Source organism: Venturia canescens, chromosome 9, assembly GCF_019457755.1.
Source record: "Venturia canescens isolate UGA chromosome 9, ASM1945775v1, whole genome shotgun sequence".
NCBI classification, from domain to species: Eukaryota; Metazoa; Arthropoda; class Insecta; order Hymenoptera; family Ichneumonidae; genus Venturia; species Venturia canescens.
Genome location: NC_057429.1, coordinates 16,595,997 through 16,607,859, shown reverse-complemented (window position 1 = coordinate 16,607,859; position 11,863 = coordinate 16,595,997). Strand labels below are relative to the sequence as shown.

The window sequence follows — 11,863 nt, the reverse complement described above, 5'->3', positions numbered from 1 at the left end:
AAATAATGTCTTCGTTCCATTGGATTGGCCAATGAATTCGTCGGTTTCACCAATTTCGTATGGCAACCCTGTTCAACACACCGTTTTATGTACAGCCCGCCCTCTAGTTGGAGCCCCGCGGCGCTGCAGACTTTATTATTATTCCTTCGCGCTCAAAATATTCGCTATGTACACAGTACCGTTACGAGTGCCCGTGAGATTATTCGCTAATGAATGGAAAAGGAAAGAGAGAATATACACGTGTAAGAGTTGATTAGAAGTTTGCACAGTCAGATAATAACTTTAAATCATTCGCGATACGACATTTGAGAATGATTGTCACGGCCAAAGGCACGGCCTTGACAAACGTTCATGCTAATTAACAACTCTCTCTCTCTCTCTCTCTCTCTCTCTTCAACCTTTTGGATTTTATCGAAAGAAAAAATAAAAACACTTTCTATATTTGGATGAACGTTATAATCAGCAACTTTCGATGGACGACATTCGAAATTATCGAGCACGTCTTCCCGATAAGCTATCGACCAGGATCTCGCATGTTTTCTTCCCTTTCAGTACTAAAAGAGTTTTCAAGTGAGAAAATCATTTCTAGGCAGGAGGAAAAATCGATAAGCCGCAAAGTTAAGTTTACTGATACCAGTGTGGAAAGTTACCAAATATCGTTCGTCCGGATAATTTTGTTTGTTCATTCATAAAATCCGTATATGTTTTCGAGATAGTTACGATACGATAATCTCTTTTATAATCTTGACGTATCCCCATACCCGGCGGTTTATCTCGTCGTACATCGCTGCGACACCTTTTTTTGCGCCTTTAATATCTCGTGCTCCGTACAACTTTTTGATAACAATGCTCCATCACACTTTTATTTTTAGTGCCCACGAATGAAAGAGATGAAATTTCGTACTTTCAGAAACTTGTTACTTATTATTACCGATGACCGATTTTTCACCTCGCGATCCCTATCGATCCAAACGCCTAATAACGGAGATAACGATTTTGTCTGTCAGCGCAAAGATAACGGTCGAAATTCTTCGATTCTTTTAAAAATGACATTTCATTTGATTGCTGTGTTCTACGTAATGGATGAGACTAAATGGAATAGATAAAAAATAAAGATTCATTGTTTATCCTTGACCGAGTTATAGAGATTTTGGAGATATGCTATTTTTTATAATTATGTCATTCGCAACCGCTTAAATTTCGACATTTTTCTATTCGCACGCGTTTTTCCATTTTGGCAACATTTTTGGTAATCGGATGCATAAAAGACCGCGTAGAAAATTATCTCAAAGAGACTATTTTCCATTTTCTAATTTTTTCCGCCGCTCCACCGCGTGAAAAGTTTTTACAAGTGTTTTGTACGAACGTTAAAAAAATGAAAACGGTCGTTCGCGACATTGGAAATGCTATCAGGTAGAAAAGTACATAAAAATGTTGAAAACCACATCGTCGAGTGTTTGGTTATTTAGTTTCATGACCCAATTCGATTGACTGTTCAAACAAAGCATTGAATCGCCGCTCGGAGTTTTTCTCTTTGGAGAGAAAATGTGAGTGAAGTAATTAACCGGCTTGGCTACGGGTTTTCTCGATGACAGTACTTTCTGATTCATTTATAGTGCGTCGTTGCTATTTTATGGGGTCTAACTCCTACGATATAAATTCTACGAAATCAAGAAAATTGGATGATCGAGATGTCTCGTGTGTGATTTTGATCGGTAAAACAAGCTGGAACATCAGCTGAGCAGAGTTCTCGGGGCAAAATGAAATATTTGCCAATGTTTTTTTTTTTTTTTATACGTTTATTTCTTCAATATTTCACTTCACTTTCTCTCTCACTCTTCCTTCCTTTCTATAACTCGTTTATATATTGTCTCGAACGAAGCAAACCCGTTGCAATACGCATTTTCATTTCTCAAACTGTCTCTACCTTTGATACTTTGATTACAATTGGAATAATCGTGAAATTCTCGGCTTGACAGGTGGCTCGTAAGACGGGATCAATTGGATTATTGATACGTCGACAAATTCGTGATAGAAGCACATCATTCTGACACTTTTCTTGTGTCAGATGTGAAAAATCATGCGGCAAGTACTCTTTCTGCGAGAATCACACGGTCAAGTTATCGGCGAATATTCCGATGGCTAATGGTGTTTTTTGTTTTTTTTTCATAAATACCGTTTCGAAAAATCGAACATTATGGATCTCTACAATAATTACGTTTATTTAATCGTTATTCATGAGCTCAGCGTTACTGTTTCTCGATCCTGTTTGCTACGTCTTCAAGTGTGCTGATCCAAATCTTTCAGAGAAATTTGATTAAACAACGAGCCTGGGAAATCAGTGCAACGATTTCTCTCAACCAATTTTTTCTTCTCTTCTTTACTTTTGCGTTCTCTACGACCCAAACACATATTCAGTCCTTCAATATCAAGTCGTATTTCATGGTAAAAAAGACGATGCACGAGAGATGAATTTGTCTGTTCCTTGATTTCTTTTTTCTCGTAATATTCTCGTTTTATCGTTAATTTTTCTTTTTTTTCAGACGATTAAAAAATGGCAGCCATATCGTTACATGTATTTGTGTTTTCAAAGTTCTTTTGTTATCGCTTATTCTAAATCGATAGACCGTCAGAGGTTGGTGTTATTGTAAATGAAGAATTTTGGAAACGAGACTTAATAAATATTCATGATAAACAAAAGGTTCAACAAGTTTTTCAATCATTTTTATTCTCACGATGAAAAAATTTTGAGCTCCTGAGATATATTCGAAGAGACTAAACAAAAAGGTTTACCTTAGATGTATATAAGTATAAAAGGAACAAATAGTCAAACTCTCAAATAACCAACGGTCTATTATCATGGACTTGATTCATGAATTATAATGATTACTGAATTCGAACGCTAGATTTGAATGCGTGATTTCTCGTAAGATTTGTGATTTCCAGCAGCCTCAAAGTGACGAGAGACTCTAAGCTGATTAAAAACGCGAAGTTAATTCTCGTCCCATACTTTTGTTTGTTTTTCTAATCGCCACGGGAGAGGGGCGATCGATTCAAGCGGAGGACGAGTATTGTTTTCTAAGTCTTTGAAATTCGACCTCTTTTTGCAAATATTCCTTCACGAACGGGTGATCGAGATTAGAGTCTTTCAACTGGCTCAAATAACGGTTCGCTACTTCAGGGGGTTTGCCCATGTGTTGAGAAAGAACTATCATATTAATGAGTGTATCCGGATTGTTGCTGTCCTTGTCCAGCGACTCTTGCAAAGCATTTTCCGCCTCTTCGTATTTAGCTTGCCCTATGAAACAGGTTGCCTGACCATTCAGCAGCATACTCGTGCTCGAGTGTTTGTCAATCATTTCTTGAAAGATGTAATAGGCGTCTTGCAATTTTTCACCGCCGCTGCTTATGTTTACCCATGCTTGAGCCAACTGGGTCAATGTAGCGTCGTCGTCCTTCTCTTGCATCGCCTTCAATTCCTTCCTTGCCAAGTCCAAACGATCCATTTTCAAGTATATCTGCAGGGTCAACGCCATGCACTCAAGATGATCCGTATTGTGTAATATTCTTAGGGCTGACTCTAGATTCTTCTCGTGATAGTAAATCGTTGCTGCCACAATCATAAAATTGTGGTTATCCGTCGTCGCGTTGTTCGCCACTTTGTCCAACTCGCCTACTATCGCCTCTCGTCGATTCGGAAATGCAAAATACTCTGCCAGCGTCTTCAGAGGTTGCAGATCTGGCGATGATGAATTATTTATTTCATCTAACACTACGCGAAACTTTCGCTGAGCTATGTAAGCTCGATAGAGAAAGACGTCTCTGTCCAATATCACTTCGGGCAGAGTTGACTGCAAAAATAACCATCATACATAAGTTTATTTAAGAAATATTTACATTTTATCGATTGACCATTAATCATTTCTATTCAACTTTGTTTATTTCAACCTTTGATGATTTTTTATTATCAAATTTTTCTCACTTATATATAACAATTTTAAAATTTGCTTTGTTAGCTTAGGCGAGAAATTTTTGATGTTTTGTAAAAATTACTAAAGTGATGTAGGAAAATTAATGAATTTACGAGTAGAAAACATACGGCAGCTGCTCCTTCAATATATAGCTATACAAACTTTGATGTCAAATCCTAACCTTACCGAAATATTTCAATCGAATCAAGATACAATGTTAGAGGATTTATTATGGGTGAAAATATGGCAATTCAGAACGATTCTTTGGTCAAAATGATATTTAGTTCACTATTAAATAAAATTAACAGTGTTTTCCCCTATTTTTATTTTATATGATACAAACGGATTCATTAGTCACCAAGGGTTGAACATTCATGGAAAATGTATCGTAAGATTTGTTTTTATTAAATTTTCGAAACTTGGATTCAAAAACATAAATATATGCACATACGTATGTGAATATATATATATGTTGGAGAAGGGTTTAGTGCCCCTTATCTCGTAATCGAAAAAGTGAGAGGTATGTAATTCATCAAGTACGTGGGTTTTAGAACAGCTCCAACTACTCGTACGGCAACGCACTCAAACAGTCGATTTTATTGTAATTTGGAAAAAACAAAATCTCACCTTCACTTTTTGAGCTTCGTTGATGCATTGTTGATAATTGCCAATGTAAAAATGATTTTTAACGTCGAACAATTCGTCGACGTCGGTTTGCTGACGTGCCATCTTGGGCCAAATGTGTTGCGATGACGTTTACGGTACTCATGTACTTTATTTCACTCCCGGCGAATTCCACGCCAGTCCCATGCACTGTTACTTTCGAGTCCCTGAGTGTCACATTTAAACGTCCCGAAACGTTATAAAATAATTAGATACGAATAAATAATTGAATTTTTACATCATCAATAGATTTGTTCTCGACTCAAATTATGAAATAAAAAATGAAAAGAATAAATTAGCTATATCTGGGCCCTTACTGCAGGCCGAATTCGTAAATCTATAAAATTTGGGTTGCCGCCCCTTGTGATTACGCGCCTGTGCGACAAGCACGTGGCAACATCCAGGGGCATTTTTCCAGAAATATCCGATCCAGCAACCTCCGTGAACTTGCCCGACTACATTTGGATTTCTGACTTTTTTTAGTGTAAATCTTTCGTCAGTCTCACGATAAATAAAATACACTCTCCGGTCCGGTGAGTAAAGCAAAACATATTGCGCCTGCGCCGTGCTTCTGTCCCCCTCTCTCTCGCTGGCTGTCCGCCGGACGCTGAATGTAAACAAACTGAACAAATTATCCAATATCCATTCGGAATTATTTTAAATATTACATTTTTCTACATCGACCGACTGCCATAATTTTATCATTGCACAACCATTATGCACCGACGCGTAGAAAAAATTCAAATTACCCAATAAAATTATACAATATTTATGGTTTTCGAATTGAGAATAATATTTTTTTATTCTTGATAAAAGTTGTTAACCTGAAAAATCCACCAACGAAGGTGAGGTAGTGAGGTAATATAATAGAAAATTTATGTGGTAAAAATGTTTTTTTGTATAAACTTCACGAGGTAGACACATTTTTTTAAATTATTAATTTTCCTGGTCTTTTTTTCACGAAACTTAGTCCTGTATTCGATTGTCAACAAAATTGAAAACTTCTGTCATCGAATCTTTTTTTATCGACGAAAACGACCGCGGCAACATCTATGCGTAATATTTGGAACTACGTCTAGCGTTTTTTCCGGGTAATCTCCACGAACTTGACTTATCCGATGAGCGTTGCCATGACAACTCTTATTATTCAAAATAAGCGAAACGATTGCAAACATACAAGCACTCCAAACAAAAACTCAGTGAAAATAAACGTTAAAAAATGACATAACAATGAATCAAACACCAGTGAAAGTATCAACCCTCCTATTTTTTTATTTTTCTTCTCTAACATCGCCAATTGTTCATTGTGAAAGTGAAGATCAAGGGTTCGAATGGAGCGAGCCTTCGAGTTGTCGAAACAAAGATTACGAATTTTTCCACACCGATTTATTTAGATGTGAAAAGTGTCCCAGCAATTTAGTAGCGTCCAATGATGGTCAGTTTCGTCAATCCATCAATTTGCATGATCAAACTTACCGTTAACTCATTACTAGCAAAAAAAAATTATCAAAATTCATAACTTCTCAGGTTACGAATGTGTTTGTGACAAAAGAAGCAAAACCGCCGCATTCAAAGATGGACTTCCGGTCTGCGTGTCCTGTGGAGTGGGAAAAATTCGTACCACCGACGAATTTGAGTGCATTTCTTGCCGAGACCGTGGAAAATTTTGTGGCTGTTTAGGAAATTCTATGACAGGTAAATAACGATAAAAAAATGAAATTGAATACTTTCGTCTAGTCATTTTTGAAAATAATCATTTTTCCGGAAACCACCGTTCTCTCGATTATTTGAAAACTTTTGAACATGATAAATTTGAAAAAAAAAAATGCATATTGAGCTTTCAGTTGAGAGAAATGGGAACGGCACACTTTTGGACACACAGCAATGTCTTCCATGTCCAAAAAACACATTCGCGTCTCACGACCACGTTCGATGTCTTCCTTGTTCCGAAATTTGGGCCAATGTCGATCGAGATGATTTTCCCCTCGATGATCCCTCTTGGAATAATTTAGTGAAATATTGTATGCCAATAAAGGCTCCGGAAGATTGGCCAGATTTACAGAACACCTATGTAGTCAAGTTCCAGAAAAAGAGAATTCACATCGACAGTTATTATTTTAGAAGGGAGCTACGCTTCATTTTCCACTCGTGCAAGGTAAAACTACTTTGTAAATATTTTTCTTATATTTTTAAAAAATCGTATGAAAATTGACTTTTTTTTCAATTTGCTAGAATGGCATCCGGAAAGCTTGCTCCCAATTGGCGAATATGTGCTCGTTGACACTCTTTGCAACGGACAGCATAGCTTGCAAGCTTTTCTTAGGAAAAAATGAATTAGGCAACAGGCCTAAGATTTTTTATCGAGAAGACGAGGCAAGAATTATTTTGAATCGTAGAACAATAACTCAACGTTACACGCTCGATCAGGACGATCAGATAGTGAGTTGCTTTTTGTATTTTATCATAATTTACTCTCATTATTATTTATTTTTATTGTAAATTATATATTTTAGTAAAATTGACAGAATTTCTGAACATTCAAAAACTTATGGGTGTTTCTGTTTCAGAATAACAAATTGAAATTAGTTGTCGCGAAATTTGGGCTGCGCGGTAAATTCGAAGCCATCAACGAGCCCAATTTGCCCTGCCCATTCTTTGGGAACCTTCCCTTTGGAGTGAATTTGTTCAAAAAGTGTAGAGTTTCGGCGACCGAATTGACTGATTCGAAAATGACGTTTCTCGTGCCATTTTTGGCTTATTATGATAAAATGAATAGCAACAAAAGAATTCTGCATCCGGTGCCAGTTTTGATTAAAAATATCAATGAACAGGCTGTACGTACTCAATTGGGAATGCCATGCTCGAGCAAACACATTAATTAATGTTGATACAATTTTCATGTAAACGGATGCGTGTCACTGATCAGGGGGAAGACTCGTCGCGATGGCAATTGGTCAAAAGGTTTTTTTCGGTCGATAAAATCACTGGCTACAGGGCGATTTCAAACTCGAAAAATTCCAGTTTCTCGAAAGGTTCGGAGCTGCATGTTCTTCGGTACATAAAATCGCTGCAGCTTGTGTGAGTCTCGGTAAAAAATGCTCGTAACTTTCCAATTATTCTTATTTCATGTCCTGCTAAGGTGATTCTTGTTATTCAGCGTCAAACTCCAAGAAAGAGCAGAACGTGGCAAAGTCTTTCCACCACTCCTCGTAGTCGAGTACGACGAGCTGACAAATCGCGAAATCATAGAAAACGTCCAAGTTCCAGTCGAATACAAAGTCAGCTACAGTTTCCCTGACGACGAAGCAAACGGGGCGATCGAAGTAAGCTTCGATTGATGAAATTTTGAATTTCTCTCACACTCTGATACTCGTCAAAATTTCATTCCTCGATCATTATTTTGTTCGTTATTCTCGCAGGTATGCATTGGAATTTTCACAGGCCTGGCAGTGACCTTTGCCATGGTTCAAGCTTGGAGTTATTCTCGAAGGAGTTGCCAAAATTTAGCGAGCGTTTCGACCTTCCTTTCCTTTATTATTTACTGTTTTGCTGCTGTAGCAAATATTCTTATCATCATATGCTCGGGATTCTGTATTTATACGTTTATATTTTACAAGGGACAAAAAGTTGTTCACGTGTTACTTCCGAACTCGAAAAATGAATGGACTATCAAGATCTGTACGATCATTTCTTTTGCCTTTAAAGTGAGAATCGAAGATTTGAATTCATTATTAGAATTGATATTATTCAATTTCCCGTTGTGTGACAAATTGATTGTAAACTTAATGAAAATGCGATTACAGATGATGGAAATGTTGTCTCTGGTTTATCATCAGCGAAGAACGAACATATTTTTCATCGACTGGGAACAGCCAAGGATAATGTTCGAGGCTATTGCGTCGACCAATAAATGGGATTCACCGAGGTTGGCGCTCAGAAAACATTTTAACAATGGTGGAAAACTGAGCTCGTCGAATGAGCGAAGAAAAAATATGCAGAGTGCTTCGGAAATAATTGGAGCACGAAGAAAAAAAACGGCGTCTCCTTCCCGATCATTCGCAAGCGTGTCGAGCAGTCGAGATGATTCGATTGACAATGAAATTCCGAACGATAATCCAACGGCCGGTCAACCAGTCGCCACCGTTTGTTCTGAAACTGATTTTTCTATAAACGAAGAAAATTCAGAGGAGAAAAATCACTCCGTCAGCATTTGGCGAACTTGTGTCGTTGCTAACGAGTGGCTGAGGATCAAAACGAAAAGGAAAATCAACATTCTTTTCCAAATCTTCGCTACTCTGTTTTTTCTCGAGGTTTCTTGAATCTTCTGTAAAAAATTAAAGCCTCACGATCTTTTTTGCCTTCGTTGGTCTCTTTCCCATTTCTTACGGCCGAATTTTGTTTTCTTGCAGATTATAGGAGGTAAAAATTCGTCCAAGACTATTCCCAATCTAGTAATTGAGCCTGACGAGACTCTCTCGACTGCCGAAAGCTTCACGCTTCAGTATGCTGTTGGAATGCTCATTTATCTTCTCGTTTATACCTCGCAATGGTGGTTTTTCGTTTTCATTTATCAGAAGTACGTGAAAAATCAACTACAGGAGTTTGTTGATCTCTGCTCCATGGCCAATGTCAGCGTTTTTATGTTATCTCACGACTACTATGGCTATTACATCCATGGGAGGTAGGAGTTGGTGTAGGAAATGCTTCTAAAATGTTTTCCGAACGGAGAGTTTCATGTTATCGAAATTTTTGCTCTTGTTCCAATTTTTCAATTCCACAGAATTCCTTTCTTCTTTTCCAGATCCGTTCATGGGTTTGCAGACACTGATCTCTTGACTCTGATAAAAGATTTGGAGAGAGAGGAGAATGATTTGTGTGCTCACAGAGGATTGATTCCTGGCACGACTGAGCAAACTTTTGTTATTTCCGTGTCGAAAACTTTTCGAACTTTTTACGAGAGGCTCGTGGGTTCCCAAAATTCGGTAAATTGAATGAATTTTTTTTAGCCGAATCCTCCATTCACCGATAAACTCCTTGTTATTGTCGGTATTAATCATGACCATTTTTCAGAGAAATGGACGATTCTTGAGAAGCAATATTTCAAACGTTCCTACCGACTGGGACGAGCGGTGGAAAATTTATTTGAAGCTGAAAAAATTTTTCACCGGATTTATCGATCACTGTTACAAAAATGTTGATTACACTGTTAAAGATAGACATTTTATCGAGAAAATGTGCGATTTTGAAATGGCTGATGTTCACGAAAAATCCATTTTTTACGTAGGTGAGTGGGAAGAGAATTTTTTTTGACAAATGTGAATTTCTGTACCTTCTTGTAACTAATTTTCTTTGGGATCCTTTTCAGATAATGCTTACTCTTTCGACCGTACGATTTTCCATGGGAATGAATGGACCCTCGCCACTTTTGAAATAAACGTTTTCCTTCTCGTTCTCGTTTTCTGGGAAAATTTTATTCTCGCCTCATTTGCTGTGCTTCTGGTCTCGAAACTCATTGACGCAGTTGTCCAATTCAATGGGAAAAGTCTTTTGGCAGAAAAGACTTTCATCGATGAGAGATTTTTAGTTTCTTAGTCATATTTTTCTGTTCTACCATCAAAAGATGACCAATTTTATGGGAATAAAAATTGGCAATATTTGTTACGAGAACTTTTTATTTTTCCTCTATGCATGAGGACAGACTTGTGTCACTTTTACCCGCTAACAATGCAGTTTATTTGGATCATAATTTAAATGGTACTAAGCAATATTGATTTGTTTTTCATTGTGGAAAAAAAGGATTTAGAATTTTTTATTTTCTCACAATTCCTAATGATGTTCACCATGCCCCTCGCCGTGTTCTTCGTCATCATGACCATGGGGATGATAATCTTTGATGCCAAGGGCTCTTTCCACTCCAAGAGTCACAATAAACGCTGCAAGTCCTACTCTGAATCCTCGGAATAACATTGTGAACCATCGAGAAGTTATCGTTCCATATTTAGGGTGATATTTCCATATATGGTTTCTTGCCCATGGATCTTTCAACCCCTTTTTCGCAAACTCTTCTTGCAAACGTACTAAATATGGGGCATCCTCTAATTTGTAGACCGATGCATCTGGTATTTTCCATCCTGGATTGGGGTCGTGATGACCATGGCCCATGATTATCTATCGACATTGAAGGGTTAGAAGAATTTTTTAAATTGAATTTCTACAAAATCTTAGGAGTCATGATTTTTAAAATCGTTTCATTAAATCTATCGAATTCTTGTTTTATTTAGGAAGCATCGGAGAAAAACATGATTGGCCTTTTTAATGTTATTTTTAAACTTGAATTGTTACAGAGAAAATAAAATATTCGGTTTTTTTTCTTCACGGCTCAGAAAAATCCCACGGTTTAAGTTTTTTGGCAGAAAAACTGATGGTTGACTGAAAAAGAATATTAATTAAACAAATGGTACAATTCGAAAAATGTACGAACAAACGACGTTCGACCAATTGATAACTGTGATGATTTTATTCGAGCACTCATTTTTGGAGAGCAAAAACAAATAACACCAGATAATACATGAGTAAGTTGCTTTTCAAAATTCAAAATATCGAAGGAATGTAAATCTACGAGCAGCAACTACTTCTGTTTTTCTTGGAGAGCCTAACCTCGAAATACTTATAAAATTCGATGACAGTGGAACAGTGGCAATTGTTGGGCACCGAATGGTTAGAAAATTCACGTAATCAAATAGAATTCTAAAAGAAAAAAACCAACGGTGATTATTACATAATGTATAACCTTAAAAGTGATTATTTGTTGATGACGGGAGTAAGAAGAAATCTCGTACAGCTGTTGGCTGTTGGTCGAATCGAGCCCCAACTGCCCCAACAGAGGAGTCGAGACGATAGTGGCGACAGTAGCTACGATCGATGAAAGTTTATAGAGGCTAATATATATATATGAATAATTGTCGGACATTTTGGGAGGGAAGGGAATCGAATGTGGAGGTCAGGTAATAGTGATGAATTTGGTACGCTCCTGAAAATCGCGATAAAATATATATCGTGCACACTGGAACGACGAGTGTGTTTCATATGTGTGGGTAAAAAGTAAAAAATGTACAGGGACGAAAAGAAGTTGAGCCGAAGAAGTGATGCACATAAACGCGTCACCGGCCAATGAAGGCCTCGCGTATCCGTAAAAAAGGAGAAATATTGCGTGAAAGGTGTGGGTCTGT

General features: G+C 37.4%; 3 protein-coding genes and 1 long non-coding RNA gene across 5 annotated transcripts; 1 reads left to right on the top strand and 3 right to left on the bottom strand.

Moving 5' to 3' along the window:
- Positions 1-2,702: 2,702 nt before the first annotated feature.
- On the bottom strand, positions 2,703-4,979 carry epsilonCOP (coatomer subunit epsilon). Its single transcript, XM_043428722.1, has 2 exons — positions 4,599-4,979; positions 2,703-3,851 (listed from the first exon to the last, which is right to left on the bottom strand). Exons 1-2 carry the CDS (start codon positions 4,698-4,700, stop codon positions 3,054-3,056), a joined length of 900 nt encoding a protein of 299 aa, XP_043284657.1. The 5' UTR covers positions 4,701-4,979; the 3' UTR covers positions 2,703-3,053.
- Positions 4,980-5,746: 767 nt separating this feature from the next.
- LOC122416049 (meckelin) lies at positions 5,747-10,290 on the top strand. The gene is made up of 13 exons (XM_043428717.1): positions 5,747-6,069; positions 6,162-6,329; positions 6,479-6,789; positions 6,867-7,073; positions 7,202-7,468; positions 7,561-7,712; positions 7,792-7,957; positions 8,054-8,338; positions 8,438-8,944; positions 9,044-9,315; positions 9,436-9,616; positions 9,705-9,918; positions 10,000-10,290. Exons 1-13 carry the CDS (start codon positions 5,865-5,867, stop codon positions 10,224-10,226), a joined length of 3,162 nt encoding a protein of 1,053 aa, XP_043284652.1. The 5' UTR covers positions 5,747-5,864; the 3' UTR covers positions 10,227-10,290.
- On the bottom strand, positions 5,881-7,798 carry LOC122416054 (uncharacterized). The gene is made up of 2 exons (XR_006262051.1): positions 7,477-7,798; positions 5,881-6,701 (listed from the first exon to the last, which is right to left on the bottom strand). It is a non-coding gene; the product is annotated as an uncharacterized lncRNA (long non-coding RNA).
- Positions 10,289-11,619, bottom strand: ND-B12 (NADH dehydrogenase [ubiquinone] 1 beta subcomplex subunit 3). 2 transcript variants are annotated; one of them, XM_043428723.1, is made up of 2 exons: positions 11,413-11,619; positions 10,289-10,802 (listed from the first exon to the last, which is right to left on the bottom strand). In XM_043428723.1, exons 1-2 carry the CDS (start codon positions 11,602-11,604, stop codon positions 10,461-10,463), a joined length of 534 nt encoding a protein of 177 aa, XP_043284658.1. In that variant the 5' UTR covers positions 11,605-11,619; the 3' UTR covers positions 10,289-10,460. The 2 variants fall into 2 exon arrangements, with proteins under 2 accessions (XP_043284658.1, XP_043284659.1); XM_043428724.1 differs by having other exon boundaries at positions 11,425-11,619.
- Between the last annotated feature and the right edge of the window lie 244 nt (positions 11,620-11,863).

What these genes read in the sequence shown, in the direction of transcription:
- ND-B12 (XM_043428723.1), bottom strand. Translation starts at nt 11,604, where the DNA reads ATGTCCGACAATTATTCATATATATATATTAGCCTCTATAAACTTTCA. An exon ending in CTTTTAAGGTTATACATTAT is followed by an intron (nt 10,803 to 11,412) that starts GTAATAATCACC and finishes CAATGTCGATAG; the next exon opens with ATAATCATGGGCCATGGTCA.
- LOC122416049 (XM_043428717.1), top strand. Translation starts at nt 5,865, where the DNA reads ATGAATCAAACACCAGTGAAAGTATCAACCCTCCTATTTTTTTATTTT. An exon ending in AAGCAAACGGGGCGATCGAA is followed by an intron (nt 7,958 to 8,053) that starts GTAAGCTTCGAT and finishes TTATTCTCGCAG; the next exon opens with GTATGCATTGGAATTTTCAC. An exon ending in GGCTATTACATCCATGGGAG is followed by an intron (nt 9,316 to 9,435) that starts GTAGGAGTTGGT and finishes CTTCTTTTCCAG; the next exon opens with ATCCGTTCATGGGTTTGCAG.
- epsilonCOP (XM_043428722.1), bottom strand. Translation starts at nt 4,700, where the DNA reads ATGGCACGTCAGCAAACCGACGTCGACGAATTGTTCGACGTTAAAAAT. An exon ending in ACGAAGCTCAAAAAGTGAAG is followed by an intron (nt 3,852 to 4,598) that starts GTGAGATTTTGT and finishes TTATTTTTGCAG; the next exon opens with TCAACTCTGCCCGAAGTGAT.